We start from the raw sequence: 19,346 nt of genomic DNA on the forward strand, positions 1-19,346 counted from the left end.
ACATTAAACAATCTCACCAACCATTCAAGTACAGTCACACCCCCTTCCTTCAACATCTCAGCTTTCACACCATCCATACCCGATGCTTTTCCTACTCTCGTTTCATCTAGTGCTCTCCTCACTTCCTCTATTGTAATCTCTCTCTCATTCTCATCTCCCATCACTGGCACCTCAACACCTGGAACCGCAATTATATCTATATATATATATATATATATATATATATATATATATATATATATATATATATATATATATATATGTATATATATATATATATATATATATATATATATGTATATATATATACAGTATATATATATATATATATATATATGTGTGTATATATATATATACATATATATATATATATATATATATATATATATATATATATATATATATATATATTTATATATATACATATATATATACATATATATATATATATATATATATATATACATATATATATAGTTTATATGTGTATATACAGTACATGCATGTATATAAGCTTTTGCAGTATATGAATATTCTGTGTATATATGTATATTTATACGATGTATACATATACATATATAAACATACATATACATATATATAATATATACATACATATACATATATATAGATATATATATATATATATATATATATATATATATACATATATATATATATATATATATATATATATAAACTATATTTATATATATGAATACAGTATATTTGTATGTACTGTACACACACACACACACACACACACACACACACACTCACGCATATATATATATATATATATATATATATATATATATATATATATATATATATATATATATATATATATACATACATACATACATACATACATACTGTTTGTACATACATACATCCCTAAATACAACAGCCTTCGTATTCTTCCAACTGTTTATACACGTAAAAGCAAATGTAAAATGCATATCACCAAGTTATGGCTTAACCTTGATATTTCATCGAGATTCCAGGTGTGGACAAGATATCTGTCCGCAAGCCACTGTACATTTGGTTCATCAAAACGGAATAACATCTTGAAATCACGATCAAGTGTGAGTAAACGGGGCATGTATAGTTTAACACGCCTCACATCCACAAAATCTGCCATCGTGCTGAGAATCGGACATAACAACCTTTCTCTTCGAACTGCAGTCTCCTACTGACCAGACTCGGCTTTTTCGAAGCATATGCTCTTTATATGAAGTAAAGGGTCTTCTTGATGTATAACCATTTACTTTTATGTTATTATAAGCATATGCTTTTGCTTTAAAAGTAGAAGCTTTTGCTTGAAATGTTTATGAATACAAGTAGAAGGATTTCCTTCATATTTTGCAAGTATAAGCATATAATTTTCTTTATGAATACCGCCCGTGGTAGTTTGCCGTTAAAGACATTTGGCAGCGTGTGGACGACTGTGTTGGTGTCCATGAAATATATGTATAAAAATACATATTTTGGTGTTGGTGTGTGGTTTAGTTTTAAGTTTTGTAGGGTTTTATTTTTGGGTTTATATGAATGGTGTTTTGGTTATTATATATTTTGTGTTAAGTTTTGATTAGTTTAAAGTGTTAGTTTATGATTAGTTTAAAGTGTTAAGTTTTGATTAGTTTAAAGTGTTTATTTTGGTTGTGGATGGTCTATGATTTATTCTTAAGTTTTAGGAAATATAGTTTTAAGGTTATGTTTTGTTTTGTTTTTTGTCCTTTTGTCTAAGAGTCTGGTTTTAGATAACGTAAAGGGAAAATTTGTTTTGTTGAGAGATTTGTCAGCTAGAGTGATTCAAGGGTGTGGGAGTTGTTTTTACAACATCCCGCCACAGTTGGCTATCTTTAAAGGTTAAACCATACATCCCTTTACCATTGCAATGTTATCATTGCAAAACGTATGGCCATTTATGCCAAAAATGCAAGGAAAAACTAAATGATAAGACAGCTGTTAGTACCAACCGTGGAAAAATAGCCATAGCGCATGCACAGATAATTCAAGTTTTATTCACTGTTGGGAAACACACCCAACTACATCTAAAAGCTATGTTAAGTTTTTTTTTTTTCTTTAAGAAATTCAGACCATTATGACCATGAAAGGGTTATTTTTAAAGAGGCTAGTAAAAGAGCTCTTGAAAAGCATATAAGTCCAGGGCAACCTTTTTCATTGGTTATGAAAAAAATCTTGCCAAAACACACCGACAAAAAAAAATATCCTCACTTCAAACACAAAGAAAGATTTGAAATTAGTTAAAAATGATGAAAGTCCCATTGCAAATGTATATCTGGAAAATGTAGAAAAAATCAAAACAGATACTTAAAGAGCAAAGATATTAAAAAAAAACCTTTAGCCCCATTCTAAACAATAGTACAAACCTCTCTCAGGCCGTGCCCTTGCCTGATTTGATGAAGGTTCCACTTAAAACCATATTATCTGTAGTGAGAAAGGTGCTGTGGAGGATTAATTTTTATCATTTTTTTCATTTTTTGTTTTTTGCCAAATCCTGAGAGAGAGAGAGAGAGAGAGAGAGAGAGAGAGAGAGAGAGAGAGAGAGAGAGAGAGAGAGAGAGAGAGAGAGGTAGTTAGTGTATCGATTGTTTGTTGTGAAAAGACTGTTGGTATAAATGAGATTGTTTGTTTGTGTTTTTAACTAGGTTACGACAGTGGTGAACGTCTTGGGTGAATGGCTTTTTTATTTGACTGCAGCAAGCGTCACTTCTGTGTAATATGAATGCTGGATTGTTATATATTTTTACCAGTGTGGTAGTTATTATACATTTCAACAGTAAGTACAGTTTTGTTTATATTTGCTTGTCGTGATTGTGAATGATAGGAACAGTTTATTATTTATCTTTGATTATAGTGCGATAGTTTAGTTAGCTAGGAGTGTTTGTAAGTGTTTTTCTTTTTCTTTTTTATTTTTGCAGGCCGTAATTCCTTCTAGGATAGACTCACTCCTTTAAAGAGACTAAATTTTTTTGAAAGTAGATTTATTGTTGATGACCTGGCCTGTAATTGATTTTGTTTGGACTGCTCATTTGGACTGCACAAGTGTTGATGACCTGGCCTGTTTACTTCCGATTGCTGTTGATGATGATGATGATAGAGATGATGACAATGATAATGATAATATCCAGGACCCCAATCAGCGAGGCAGTTGTGGCAAATTGCCACTCAGTGGACTGTTGACCACAAAGCTGTGGTAGCGGGATGCTAATGACAGTTGGCTTGTGTGTGGCGACAGTGTTAGTGTCTATAAAATATATATGAACACATATATTTATCTGGGTGTTAGTGTGCGGTTGATTTCAAGTTTTGTCAGGGGTTTTGTTGATTATTTGAATGGTGGTTATTGTATATTTAGTGTGAAGTTTTTAATTAGTTGTAAGTGTGATTATTATTTTCATTTTGAATGGTTCCGTAATAAGCTTTCTAGTTTTAAGGAATATAATATTAAGTTTATGTTTTGTTTATATGTCCTTTTTGTTTAAGAGTCCAGTTTATGATAACGTAAGGGGAAAGTTTGTGTTGAGGAGACAATTGTCTGTTTAGTGTGATTCAAGGGTGTGGGGGTTGTTTTGCAACATCCCTCCACAGTGCAAAAACCTGGTAGCTCACGGTCTTTTAATAAAAAAAAAGAGAGGGACCTCCATCTCTCTCGTATCCTTCCATAAAAAAAATTAAAGATATGACTTCAAATATATATGATGTTTTATCTGCTGATGTTTCTGATCAACTGGGAGGCAACTTCAACAAATCAGAAATTCAAGTTGAGGTCAACCATCCCCCTCAACAATTAGACTCCTCCATCAACAGTGGTTAGCAATGCCTTGGCTGATCATTTCTGTAAAGTATCCTGCAAGTGTGAAGCAGCTCCTGGTCACCAGTATAGGAGTATTTAAAAATAGAAAATGCTAAATTTTGCAACAGAAAAGGAGGAATCTTACAATGTCAGGAATAAGGATTTCCCCAGGGTAGTGTGTTGAGTGTAACCCTATTTGCGTTAGCCATCAATAGGATATTCTTTGTCATTCTTCAAGATATTCTCTCGACATTGTTTGCAGATGATCTCTCCACATCATTTGCTGGAGCTAGAATATCAATGGCTGAGAGAAAATTACAGCTCTCAATTGACAAAATAATTCAATGGGCTGATATGAATGGATTTCAGTTTTCAACAAGCAAAACTGTTATCGTCCATTTCTGTCGTATTTTGGAAGTACTTCCAGACTCGGTTATGTACATCATAGGTTAACGGATCCCATGTGTAAGTGAAGTTAGATATTTAGGATTGATATTTGATTGTAGGCTTATATGGCTCCTCACTAAAAGATATTAAATGTAAAGTGTCTTGAGGATCTGAATGTTTTTAAAATTTTTGTCCTATACATCATGGGGTAGACAGCACAACTATTTTGAATTTATACAAGGACTTATTTTTTTTCAAAAATTAGTTATGATGTGAAATATACTCCTCAGCCACCCCAAGTCAAATAAAGATTTTCGTCTCTATACATCATACTGGTATCAGATTGACCATAGGAACCTTTAGAACTTTGCATATCCCAAGCCTCCTTGTTGACCCGGTTGAGTTACCTTTTGACCTTTACCGGATGTCTTCTATTGTTCGGTATTGGTTTAGGTTGCAAAGACTTCGTAATTCTTTAGCCTATCATACTGCAAACCTTGTAAGGCACTCAACATACTTTGAGCTGGACCCAAAATCTCCTCAACCTTATTATTTTCGGATGAAACAATTGGTACATAGTCTTGATTTAGTTAGAAGTAAGGTGATTCCATTTAAGAAATCATCAACCCCTCCATGGAAATTACCAGAGATATCTTTTCGCAAATATTTCATTGGTGTTAAAAATAATATACTTACTTAGAAGCCAGGTCTCTTTCTGTGAAACATGTTGCAGAATATAGGGAATTAAACTTTTATGTATACTCAAGGCTCAAAATCTGATGCTGGCGTTGGAATTGAAGTATATAGTAATGCTTTTAGTTGAAAAGGTGCACTTCCTCTAACAGCTTCCATATTTACTGCCGAACTATATGGCATACTAACCACTATTGAGAAAATAGCGTTAAAATATGAGGACAATTTTACCATCGTTGGTGATGCAGGAAGTGTCCTAAAAGCTTTTGAAGTTTTTAATTGTAGAGACCCTTTAGTTTTAAAGATTTTAGAGTGACTTTTTATTAATGGGCTGAGAGGTAAACCAGTTCAATTTTGCTGAATTCTGGCACGCGTAGGTGTGTCTGGAAATGAGAAGACAGATATACTGGCAAAGAATGCTGCAGCTGAGTTGCTACCAGGAGGTATTCCATTCTCTATGATGATTGCTTACCCAGCATTAAGATTTTGATTTATGATGATTGGCAACCACATTGGAATAGTATAGTTGAAGATAAAATGAGGGAAATAACGAATGTTATATCCCCTTGGAAGTATAACATAATGCCCCGAAAGTGAGAGACTACTCTTTATCGCCTCCACGTTGGTCACACTTGGTTGACACATGAATTTCTGCTAATTGGCCAACACCTGCCATATTGTGACGAATCTTTGGTACCATTGACAGTGAGGAATTTGTTGACGGAATACCCCAATTATAGTACCCAAAGAAATAGAGATCTTTAAGGCTTGAGGTGATGATGGCAGGTTCATCCTTGCCAAGATTCTTAGACATGATGTGTCATACTATACTAGTGGTATTTTTAGATTTTTCAGAAGCAGGTCTTCTGAAAACTATCTAACTTTTAAAAATGACATCTTTGCTTTTATGGTTTTAATTGAGTATTCTTTTATTCTTTATTATAATAGATGATATCGGCGTCTATGACCTTAAATGTCAGGATGCCCGAAAACTTCCAATCAATCAAACAGACTGTGCGATCGATCCCCAATGCTATAGTCACACCGGTTCTGAAAAGTGCTATAGATTATCAGGAATTAAGTTGGTATAGACCTATTTCGAATCTATCCTTTATTTCTAAGGTGCTAAAATACGTAATGTTTGAAAAACTAATTAGTCACTTGAAAGAAATAGAAGCTTTGCCAGACAACCAGTCTGCTTACAGAAAATTATACTCAACGGAGGCGGCTATCTGTTCTATTGTAAATGATATGCTGGAAATGATAGATGAATATAAATGTGGTATTTTAATATAACTAGATCTTAGCGCTGCTTTTGATACAGTAGTGCATGAACTGCTACTAAATTATCTGCTGTCCATCAGGATTGAAGATCAAGCTTTTGAATACCTAAAAGACTCCTTGGTTGACAGAAACTACTGTGTGTAAATTGGAATTCTTATTCATCATATGAACCATTATACAGAGGGGCACCTTAGGGGAGTGTACTTGGCCCAATCTTATTCTGCATCTATACTATTGGTCTGTCGAAAATGCTTCAAAAGCATAGAGTGAAGTTCAAACTTTTTGCTGATGATACGCAAACCGAATTCTTGCCAGTGTTAGGAAATGAATGACTATCAAATAAGTTAAACTAAATTAAATTAAAACATAGTTTATGTTGGTTGGAAAAAATGAGCCTTAGAAACTTAGGTGATATCAAAATTAATATAAACAACAACTCTGCCCTAATATCGTGTCTCCTGACTGTAACTTGTCTTTCAATGGCAAAATAAATAATGTAGCAAAAATTGCTGGCTATCATCTTAGAAATATTGCTTTTATAAAGAAGTACCTGGATGAACATTCTGTAAAGAAACTTGTGATATACTGTGTTATTACCAGGATTAACTAATGTAGCTCCATCAACTGCAATTTATTAAAAGTGCAACTTAAGAAATTACAAAACAATAAACAGAGGACCAAGACTGATAAAAGGTGCCCCAACTCGAGAAAGGATCACTCCTACACTAACTGATTTAGACTGGCTGCCTATTAAAGCGAGAATTAAGATTAAAATATGTACAATAACCCACCAAGTTATCAGAACCGGACGTCCTAAATATCTAAAGAGAATTGATACATATTGTGCAACCAACAAATTGTGTTGATACAAAAATAGTTACAGATGGTTTCAAATTATTTGAACATAGATATAGGTCTACTGTAAGCTCTAGAGCCTTTAAATATGCAGCTCGGAGAATATAAGATAAGCTCCAACAAGACATCCGAAAGACTGAAGATATTAAGGCTTTCAAGAGGAAACTGAAGACTCTTTAGTCTAGTAGGAAGATAGGGTTCCCATGCACCCCCATGATACATTTTTTTAACTTGCATTTTTGCAATCCCTAGGGTGTCTGGAAACAGAATCCCCTTTGTTCCCATTCAAAAAAAATGTCCCATGTGGGTCGTTTAGCCGTCTATTTGTCCGCCATCTTGGATTTCTTGAGATGTAAAAGTTAGGGATAGGGGAAATATAAAGGACCTTTTCGTAAAGAAATAAAGTAGTTACAGGTACAAACTACGTATAATTGGAAAGGGTATGAAGAGCACTATCACAAGAACCCATCACTTATTCGGTCATGACATTGATGACGTCATCAGGGGTCAAAAGGTCACGTTAAAGGGGCACTAGTCAAAATTGGGGCCCATCCAATTTGTTAACCATCCTGAACCTAACTGAATAAATATTTTGGATTCTACTTTGCTTCAAAGAAAGTGTACATGAATAGGTAGTTTTTAAATCTAAAACAAATTAATTAAATAGAGTGTAACATTATAAACCCTTTCCACGAATAAAACGAAAATATTGAAAAAATTATTTTTTTTAAATGAGATTAATGTGAAATTCCAGTTCGACACATCTTTGTTTTCTCTGCCTTTCTGTTATAGAAAAGGCCTTATATGTTCCAATGAGTCCCGAAATACAGTCTATGTATAATTCCATTGTTATCTTCACTTGGTATTATCAGACTATGCATTACACACACACACACACACACACACACACATATATATATATATATATATATATATATATATATATATATATATATATATATATATATATATATATATATATATATAGATAGATAGATAGATAGATAGAATGTCTGATAAGGAGTTGCTATAACACGCAGGCCAAAAATATATTAACTTGCAATATTATCATGACTGCCAAAAGTCTCAATGTTCATATTAATCTAATCTTCATTATCACCGAGTTCTTCTTCATTGTCACTTTCTTGGTCAGCCTGTTCTCCATAATCTTCGTAAGAAACGGCTCCTTCAGTCACATGATTCACCCGCTCATATGGAAGCTGCGTGTAAGTTAATTCCAGACAGTCTTGATGGTTTGGACTTGAAAATGACAGGCTATCACTGGGGTTGCTATCAGGCCTTTACCAAACATCAGGATCGTTTGAAATGTGTTGTGCTAGACGATGAATCTTCAACAATTCGATCCCCTCGTGAATCATCAACCTCTTCCAAGAACATTTTTCCACCTGAGTTTATTTTCTGTGGAAAGCTTGAGACGAAAGTTTCTGGAAGGACTGAACGTTGTGTCCAGTTTGCATCTTTCAAGGGAAAGGAAGCAGCTTGGACTCATATTGAATCCCAAGCCCTAGAAATGGGAGACAATCGTTTACATCGCAAAGTGGCAGGCGAAGATTTATTTGCAAGGGAGGCTCATTTCCATAAATCCTGTCATAGTTCTTTCAAACTAAGACATGTGAATTATTTACGTTATCAAGCCAAGAGAAGTACTGAAGACAAGCATGATGAAAAGCATGAAGCTCATCAAAGCTCGCTTAATAAAGTTCTGGATTTTATACGTGAGAGAGTTATTGGCCAGAAGGAGGTCGTGCAACTTGGAACACTCCGCCACCTATACGTCCAAGAACTTGAACGCTGTGGATTTCCAAATCCAGATTTCAGAAGTGACAAGCTGAAGACCCGACTTCAAAGGCACGAAATTAATGAGAGCATGGCTTTCACAAAAGTTTTTCCTGGGGACAGGGGATGCATAACCTTCAACCTGGTGTACAGCAAAAGCATCTTTGTTGCGGAAGCAGTGACATATGCATATAGACTTGGTTCCAGAGACAAGTTTGAGGATGTTGCCTTGCACTTGCACATTGCTGTTCAGATGATGTTCCATGAGTCAACACCACTTCCTTGGCCTCCAACAGCTGATGAGCTGGATGCCAGAGCATCAGAAGAATACCTTCCAAAAGAACTTATGAAGTTCCTGTCGACTCTTCTGGTGGATGAAGTAGTCGTGGAAAAGTCTGAAAAGTGCCGACATCTGGTCCTTTCCATAGCTCAGGTGAGATTTAACCACATTTGCTTTACCATCTTGATATATAGTTTTACCACATTCTGTAATGAAAATGTAAACCATTTTCTGTTTAATGTCTAGTGGTTTCATTTCCAGGACATCTGCCGTGCTGTGACAAATGGAGAGTGGAAATTACCTAAACACATTCTGCTTTGCAGCACCAAACGACACCTGTATAGAAGCAAACAACTCACCAATATACTCCATAGATTAGGTCACAGTGAGTCCTATGACTTTGGCTTGGAAGTTGAGACAGCACTGGCAGAAGCCATTGACGATGTTTCCTCTTCGCTCACTCCCCAAATTGCTCTTGGTGAGGACAACAAAGTTTTCCATGTTGAGTGGGACAACCTAAACAAAATAACTACAAATGTCCATGGATCAAACGTGGTGAACAGCACTGGAGGGATTATGATACAGGAGGTGAAACCGAATGCTGACATTGCCGACAAAGATAGAACTCTCCCACTCAAGCAGCGGAATAGGACTCGTTGTTTGGAAGTTGGAACCCCAGCAATATTGCCTCCTCTTCATATTTATGGTCACGTTGGGCCCAAGTTTCCACCAGGAGCAAAGTTCAGTCCACCCATCACAAACGATAAGTTGTATGCAGAGTGCATCCAAGAGTACCGTTTGTGGTTACTAATGTGAATGGTCACTGGCAGTAAACACGATAAAGAAACGCAACTTGTCCCTGGATTTGGTGGCTTCATCTCAGCTACTGGCAAAAAACCGTCTCGGAAATCGACCATTGACTATTTCAACCCGATCAATCAGCCGTTCACCGAATATTCCGTGATCAGGGAGCTGTTGAAGCGTTCAGAAGATGCTACGCTGGAGGTCGGCCAGAAATATGTTCTTAGCACCTTTGACCTTGGAGGTTGCATGAAAGCACTCCCCCTCATTTGGAAGTTTCCTGAAGAATACAAGAACCATGTGGTAACCCCGGGGCCTTTCCACACAGTGATGAACTATATAGGCATGTTGACTGGTCACAAATGTCTGGGCTTTGGCTACGCTGAAATCCTCCTTGAGGTTGGACTTGTAACCAGTGGCTGTCTTAAGAGTGTGCTAAAAGGGAAGGCATACGCCAAAGCTCTATTCTGTCTGAAGACTGTCAGTGAAGCAATGGAGCAGTTGTTGATAGAGCGCTTCAGTGAAGAGGAGAATGTAGATATCACTAACCCTGTGGCCCTGCTCAGTGCTGTCGAGAACTGCAGTCTTGAGTCTCTTGATCATGCCTTGCATGATCCATCTACTGTCATCATTTTGGACAAGTACCAGGCTTACGAAGACAAGGTTCGTGATGGCCATTTAGGGAAAACTGCCACTTTCTGGCTCAGTGTGATTGATCATACATGACTTATCAATTTTGTGCGGCAATTGATATGATTATACTCATCTCCTTTCAGAAAACTTGGGGATGAATGGTCGGTAGAGCCAGAAACGATTGATGATATCGAGGCATTCACATGTCTGATGTATGGCTACTCCAGACAGAAATCTATTGACACTGTACGTGGAATCATGTTAAGGAACATGGTTGGGGAAGATGAGCAACTGACAACAAAATCTAAGATTGACCTCTCCCATTTGCCACCTTGCCGAGACAACCTTATCCCACACATTCGTCGAGTGAACCATCACCTAGCTATCTACAAGCGAGCAGATATTCCAATCTTCTGGTCTCCAAAGCCATATGATCCTGAACAAGGTTGGGAACAAAATTATGAGGGTGTTCTGGAGCCAGTGTGGTCTTGCAGCCCGGTACTTCCCCCTGCCTTGATAGACTTAGTTCACAAGACTACGGAAGAGATGGAACAGTTTGATAATGACCCTGATGGAGAACAGGCTGACCAAGACAGTGACAATGAAGAACTTCTCAGTGATAATGAAGATTAGATTAATATGAACATTGAGACTTTTGGCAGTCATGATAATATTGCAAGTTAATATATTTTTGGCCTGCGTGTTATAGCAACTCGTTATCAGACATTCTTTCTATATATATATGTGTAATGTATATTCTGATAATACCAAGTGAAGATACCAATGGAATTATACATAGACTGTATTTTGGGACTCATTGGAACATATAAGGCCTTTTACCATAACAGAAAGGCAGAGAAAACAAAGATGTGTCGAACTGGAATTTCACATTAATCTCATTTAAAAAAATCATTTTTTCAATATTTTCGTTTTATTCGTGGAAAGGGTTTATAATGTTACACTCTATTTAATTAGTTTGTTTTAGATTTAAAAACTACCTATTCATGTACACTTTCTTTGATGCAAAGTAGAATCCAAAATATTTATTCAGTTAGGTGCAGGATGGTTAACAAATTGGATGGGCCCCAATTTTGACTAGTGCCCCTTTAACGTGACCTTTTGACCCCTGATGACGTCATCAATGTCATGACCGAATAAGTGATGGGTTCTTGTGATAGTGCTGTTCATACCCTTTCCAATGATACCTAGTTTGTACCTGTAACTAATTTATTTCTTTACGAAAAAGTCCTTTATATTTCCCCTACCCCTAACTTTTACACCTCAAGAAATCCAAGATGGCGGACAAATAGACGGCTAAACGACCCACATGGGACATTTTTTTGAATGGGAACAAAGGGGATTCTATTTCCAGACACCCCAGGGATTGCAAAAATGCAAGTTAAGAAAATGTATCATGGGGGTGCATGGGAACCCTATCTTCCTACTAGACTACTTGTTCTCCTAGTGATTCTCTAGTGTGATTTTGACAATAAGCGAGCAATAGGCGGTATGAAATGCAGAATGCCTTGGAATACATATAATAAAATGACTGTGACGGTCCTGTAGAGTAGGGTTCCCTTGCTGTATAGAAACAGAAAAACAGCCCTTAATGTAAAATGAGTGATATATATATATATATATATATATATATATATATATATATACATATATATATATATATATATATATATATATATATATATATATATATATTGCACCAACCGTGTGTCACACGATCGTACATAGTTCATTTTGTGCATATATTATGCTTGTATCTTTGCTCTTCCCTCGCACTAAAAAGAACCTGAATAAACATGCCTGTTTTTCTCACCGTTAACGGTGTCAGTTTTGAACATGAAATATCCTGTTGCATTGAGCTTTTGTATATAAAGGAGAGTGTTCTATAATAAACGCACTCAGTTGCTTCCATCCTGTCTTTGAGTCACAACCTTCTCTTGGCCCGTCACATTGGTGACCCCGGAAGTCAACTCGCTCCTCCCGCCTTCCACCCCCCCTCGCCCCTCCATCGTTGGTACTATGGCGGACTCTACGCAAGTTAATACTGCGGGTCCCCCATTGAAACTTTCGTCATTCGCCAGCGGAGAGGCGTTTGTTTGGTGTCAGCATGCAGAAGTCCAGTTTCGCATCAAGGGCGTGACTCGCTCAACCACCAAAGCAGATTATGTTCTCGCAGCGATACCCGAGGACACCTTCCCAGAAATATTCGACTGGTTTTGTGAACAAGGAGACACCCCAATAGCGTATGACACCCTCAAAACATACCTTCTGCAGCAGTACTCGCCGTCGCCAGCCACCTGTATAGCAAAGCTTTTTCAGCTCTCACAACAACCGTTGGGGGACCAAACAGCTTCGCTCGCAGGGAAATGACCAGTATCGCTCCCCTGCAACCTGCCGCAGACAGCTCTCCTCGTGAGGTGAACCTACTTCGTGCCCTCTGGATACGCCGTTTACCCGGCCCTATACACGCTGTCATACCCGATGTCGATAGTTTCCCCATAAAGGACTTGATGACCAAATCCGACGCCCTTATGGAAAGCCACTTCAATACCTCCATCAACGCCTCCACCCCTGACGAAGAGGACGCCTATTCAACGTCAACCGAAGTTGACGTGAATGTCGTAGGATATAAACGCCTACCCTGTGATGTGCCGAAGCGGCGACAAAGCCACCCACCACCCACCACTTGCTCGCGCCCCAACCAACGACTTCTACAGCCACTTACTACCTCCCATTTACCACAGTTTTGCTACTACGACTTCAGATTCAGGGCAACCGCAAATAAATGTGCCAAGGATTGTCAGTGGCCAAAAAACGTGTAAGTAGGCTATCGCTCGTGGAGGTGGCCTCCCGTGTTTCTAATCTTTTCTTTTTACATGATGCAGGAACGAGCATGCGGTTTTTGGTAGACACGGGTGCTTGTCATTCTTTTTTGCTAAGGGAACTCTTCAGGACACGACGTAGTCTGTCTACGTTTGCCGACGTCCGCTTGGTAGCTGCCAACAGATCTGCAATACTTACCTACGGTTACGAGAACCTTAATTATCGTTCGGAAACGGTAAATTTAATTGGAAGTTTCTCGTTGCTGACGTCACATTGCCAATCCTCGGTGCGGATTTCCTCTCTCATTTCCACCTTCTGGTCGATGTCGCCCACCAACGATTGGTTAACGCAGACTTGTACTTGTCAACACCTCTTCAACCCGCCCCCTCCAACCTCGCTCTCCACATCAGCGCACCCACGAATGCCTACGCCCACCTCCTCACGTCGTACCCGGAAGTCTTCCATCCAGAACTTTGCCAAACGCCCACGGCTCCTGCCAAGCACGGTATTTATCACCATATCAAGATGACAGGACACCCTGTTTCGCAAAATTCAGATATCTGGCACCAGAACGATTGGCAGCCGTCAAACAGACGTTCACCGAAATGGAGGAAATGGGCCTTTGCCAAATGGCCTCCAGCCCATGGTCGTCACCCGTACACATCGTTCTGAAGAAAGACGGCTCCCTCCGTCCGTGTGGGGATTACAGGCGCCTGTACAAGACATTTCATATTCTCACATGGCGACAGGAAAGACTCGTAATTATTAAGAACTTGATATTTCAATTGCCCTACTCTTGGTACCATCAAACTGTCTTTCCTGCCGTCCAGTCTTTAAAGATGGGTAGTTTGCTAACTCCTCCTCCTTCCATATGCTTTACTCGAGCGAAAACGGCGACGAGGAGCCAGGCAGCCCGGCCGTCAGGCAGTGTCAGAGAGAGAGACACAGAGAAGAGAGCAGAGACCTCACTCACCTGGGAAGGTTCCTACAATTTTGATTTGTCTGACATGCCTGTCGTAGGCTAAAGGCTTTTATTGGGATCCCTGGTCTACGTCACCCTCTTGTGAACATCCGCCAAAATCCATCTGCAACGCCTTTGTGCATAGTTCGACAATGACGAGTACCAAGAATATATAGGGCTTATTTTTTAAGGTTATCATTGCGAACTCTCATTGCCTTGTGTTGCCTATTCAAGTTTTCCTGTCTGTCATTTTTTATCTTATGAAGATTCGTAATAGTTTTTTCGTGGTCAATATGTTTTATACATCGTATTCTCTTGTCCTTTCAGGTGTTTTAGCTCTCGGACTAGTAACTCTAGCTTATTCATAAATTCACGTTGTTAACACTTGGGTAAGAGAATTGTCTAATACATTAATGTTTCAAGTGGTTATATTTATGACGGATTGTCTCCCATATTACGACCGAGCAAATTTATATTAGGTTTACCGTACATTTCAAGATGGTGTTCGGTTTCAGTGTATCGGCCCTTTTATCTCCTTCCTGATACTAATGTAAACCTCAGTTGCTCAATTGTAAGGTAATTTTAAGTGGGTTATTATTCCTATGGGTATATTCTTCTACATAAATGACCATGACTTTTAAATACTAATCTTCCTGAATATTTCTTTACAGACAGCGAGCGAAGCAGAACGAAGGAAACGCCCTACGATCTACGTGAATTGCCTTGTTCTCCTACCAATTGTTTGTAACTACGTTACTACGTCATTTTAAAGGCTTATTTACGTAATAAATATCATATTTAATTACATTTTTCCTTCCAACCTTTATTTCAAACCTCAGATTTTTATGGTGTTCTGCTTAGCGCCTGAACATGCAAACAGAGCCCGATCACTACCCCCTCCCAATCATTGCCGACGTGACCTCCTACCTGCAAAAAGCGAAGGTTTTCTCTACGCTCAACCTCCTGAAGGGGTATTATCAGGTGCCTATGAACCCAGAAGACATCACCAAAACCACCATCACCACTCAATTTGGTACATACACCTTCAATTACTCCTGTTTTGGCCTTCGTAATGCTAGGGCCACGTTTCATCGTCTCATGGACGGCACCTTAGGGGACCTCCCCTTCTGTGTATGTTATGTAGACGACATACTTGTGATCTCCTACTCAAAAGAGGAACACCTCCGTCACCTGCGCATCGTGCTTGACCGCCTGCAAGAAAACGGCCTTGTAGTCTGGTATGGTAAGTGTACCTTTGGCGCCAACGAAGTGTAGTTCTTAGGGCACCGCATCACTCTTGAAGGAGTCCATCCTCTCCCTGAGAAGGTAGCAGCTGTTCAGGACTTCCCCGCGCCCTCGACCGTCAAAGCTCTGCAGGAATTCTTGGGCATGATCAACTATTATCACCGTTTTCTGCCAGCCATTGCCGCCACTCTTGCTCCCCTCTATGACTCCCTCAAGGGCAAGCCAAAGGACCTGAAGTGGGGTCCCCTTCAAGAAGCGGCCTTCTGCAATGCAAAGAAGGCCCTATCAACCGCTGCGGCTCTCACTTTTCCTATCCCACATGCCCCTCTCCTTCTCTCTACCGATCCCAGCGACGTCGCTATTGGTGCAATACTCGAGCAAGTAGTCAAAGGCTCGCCCCGCCCATTGGCCTTCTTCAGCAGAAAACTGTCCAAGGCAGAATCGGGTTATTCTACCTTCGATCACGAATTACTGGCAGTGCACTTGGCTGCCCGTCACTTTCGCCATTTCTTAGAGGGTACGCCCTTCGTCATTCGCACAGACCACATGCCTCTGGTGAACGCCTTTACTCAACAGTCTGACGCCTGGTCCGCCCGTCATCGCCGACATCTCTCCGCCGTGGCTGAATACAATTGCACCCTTCAATACGTCCCTAGGAAAATGAATCCCGTTGCCGATGCCCTGTCAAGAAACACTTTGGCTGCCGTTCAACTGGGATTGGATTACAACGCCCTGGCTGAAGCCCAATGACAGGATCCAGAGTATCAAGCATGTAGGACATCCTGCACGTCCCTCAGTGGGAAGACTTCCCCCTCGAAGACTCCAACACCATCCTCCTCTGTGACGTCAGTACTGGTAGACCGCGACCTTGGATTCCTGCTCCCATGCGCCGGCAGGTGTTTGATTTCCTTCACGGCCTTTCACATCCCTCGTGCCTTTGTACTGCACAGCAGCTGAAGACGAAGTTCATTTGACACGGCATTTCCAAGGAGGCTAAGGATTGGGTCCGTGCCTGTACTTCTTGCCAAACATCCAAAGTACATAGACACATGGATTCAGGAGTGTGCACCTTTCCTCAACCTCAGCGTCGTTTCGCACACATTCACGTCGACGTTGTAGGCCTCCTACCCACATCACAAGGACATCGTTACCTGTTTACCGTCATCGACCGCTCCACTCGTTGGCCTGAAGCCATTCCCATGGAAACTGCAACGTCCACCTCATGTACATCTGCCTTACTCTTAAGATGGATTGCTAGATTTGGTATCCCTGAGCATATTACTTCTGACAGGGGTACTACTTTCACCTCTTAATTGTGGACATCATTAGCGAATCTCCTGTGCATCACCCTACATCAGACAACAGTCTACAACCCCACTGCCAATGGAATGGTTGAACGTTTTCATCGCACCCTCAAAGCAGCTTTGATGTCCCGCTGCAATGATTGCAACTGGTTTACTTAGCTTCCCTGGGTCCTCCTGGGACTAAGGACCACTCCTAAAGACGCCCTCGACGTCTCGGTAGCTGAATTTTTTCCTTCTACAACCTCCTCCAATGATCTCCAGCGCATGCGTCACATCGTGGGAAAATTTACTCCGTGCCGCCAGACTTACAAGCCCCCAGCGAAGCATCACATACCGACAGACTTACACTCTGCAACGCACGTCTTCCTGCACAACGACACTAGCAAGCCCCCGCTAACGCCCCCTTACACGGGCCCTTTCCTTGTGATCCGACGCAGTCCGAAAGCATTCCTACTAAACATTTGTGGCAATGAAGACTGGGTCTCCATTGATCGTCTAAAACCTGCTTATCTCCTGCCTGATGACCCGCCTACAGTTCGCCTCTCTAGATCAGGACGCCCTATTTAACACGTATAGTATGTCATTTTTAGGGGTGGAGCCATGTATCAACCGTGTGTCATGCGATCGTACATAGTTCATTTTGTGTATATATTATGCTTGTATCTTCACTCTTCCCTTGCACTAAAAAGAACCTGAATAAACATGCCTGTTTTTCTCACCGTTAACGGTGTTAGTTTTGAACATGAAATTTCCTATTGCATTGAGCTTTTGTATATAAAGGAGAGTGTCCTATGATAAACGCACTCAGTTGCTTTCATCCTGTCTTTGAGCCACAACCTTCTCTCGGCCCGTCACTATGTGTGTATATATATATATATATATATATATATATATATATATATATATATATATATATATATATATATATATATACACAGTATATATAGGTGAAATAGAAGACATTATGGTAAAAAATTTGGTTATTTTCAGTTCATTAAAAAGTTTCCTTGACATTTGATAATCGGTGATTTTAGATTAAATTATTTTGAACCCATAAAATTATTACATAGTAATTACGATATATGAAAAAAATTCTTTCTTAATTAAATGTGGCACATAAATTCGAAACAAAATTAAACTTATTAGTGGAGAAAATTAAATCGGTTGCCTTACCTTCCCAAAGCATTTTGAACGTTTAGAGCTGTTTCCTAAAACAGTCTAGAAGTCGAAAATTCTAAAGACGATAATTATCATAATAGAAAATCGCTACAACTGAGGCCCTCGTGAGACAAAGTACAGCTCACGCCTTAAGCAGAACGACACCCAGACTCTTCGTCCATTGCAATCAGAGTTTTCATGTGAGGGAAAGAATATTTTGAAATTCCCAATGACTCCACAAGTAATCTTGTTTACCACTTTTTTCCAAGTAAACTTGTGGTTTTCTATTATTTCACATTAATATCAGTTCACTTATTAACAATGTTTCGATATGCAAATAATAATAATAATAATAATAATAATAATAATAATAATTATTATTATTATTAATAATAATAATAATAATCTATTTCGTTATCACCATCCTTGTCAAAGTCAAAATCTCTTATATGCGCATCCTCATAACATGTGAATATCCATCCGTTTAGGAGACTTTCACACTACACGAGCACTACAGTATTAAAAACCAAGATTCAACTGGCCACTTGTCACGAGCTCAAGAGTTCCATCCACCGCAGATGTTCACTGATTTGTGGCGTTTTCAATTCACCTCGACCGTCACAACTTCACACTTGACCAAATATTCAATTAGAAGAACAGTTGCAACGACTGACTATGGGTAATCATGAGCCTCGTAATTCTACTATACCAAATTTTGGCAACGTATTTTGGCCCACATTAAGTACTTCGCCTGGAAATTTTACCTACGATTGATCGAGGGGGAATTCCCTCAAAAAAAAAAAAAAAAAAAAAAAAAAAAAAAAAACCTTATTCGGCTCATCTGTATTGTTTCATAAATACCTTTAAATACCAAACTGGAATTTCAAAGTAAGATATGGCCCATTTCTAGACAGGACAGTGTCATTCCTTATAAGCCAAAAAAGTGTTACGTTTGAAACACGATGTGAATTCTTCGTAAACTCGTTCACTTATTCATTTGTTAATAGAGTGAGCATATTTTGTAACTTAATCAAGCAATTGTATCGTTCGTTACCCACGACGGTTATAACCCTGACGAAGAGCAGAAATGAAGAGGATTCGGAAAGAGAGAGAGAGAGATTGAAATCAGTAAATGGGTCAGATGACCTGGCGTTTTGGCCGGGATGGACCTTCAGCGACGAGGTACAACTGAGGAAAAGTACAGCAGTTGCACCATGAATTAATATATAAGAGAGGGACTGGACAGCCTGACGGAAGAAAAGAAGCAGGGACGAAAGTAAAAAA

The 19,346-nt window shown here is 39.1% G+C and overlaps 1 protein-coding gene across 2 annotated transcripts in view; it reads right to left on the minus strand.

Annotated features, from left to right (window-relative positions):
* Nucleotides 1-18,322, minus strand: part of LOC137649742 (beta-1,3-galactosyltransferase 1-like) — a 133,956-nt gene extending 115,634 nt beyond the window's left edge. For both annotated transcript variants that reach the window (XM_068382691.1, XM_068382690.1), the window contains exon 1: nucleotides 18,078-18,322. In XM_068382691.1, coding sequence (XP_068238792.1) covers nucleotides 18,078-18,090 — 13 coding nt within the window. In that variant the 5' untranslated portion in view covers nucleotides 18,091-18,322. The remainder of the gene's footprint in view (nucleotides 1-18,077) is intronic.
* Nucleotides 18,323-19,346: the final 1,024 nt, after the last annotated feature.

This window comes from Palaemon carinicauda, chromosome 11 (assembly GCF_036898095.1).
Source record: "Palaemon carinicauda isolate YSFRI2023 chromosome 11, ASM3689809v2, whole genome shotgun sequence".
In the NCBI taxonomy this organism is placed as follows: Eukaryota; Metazoa; Arthropoda; class Malacostraca; order Decapoda; family Palaemonidae; genus Palaemon; species Palaemon carinicauda.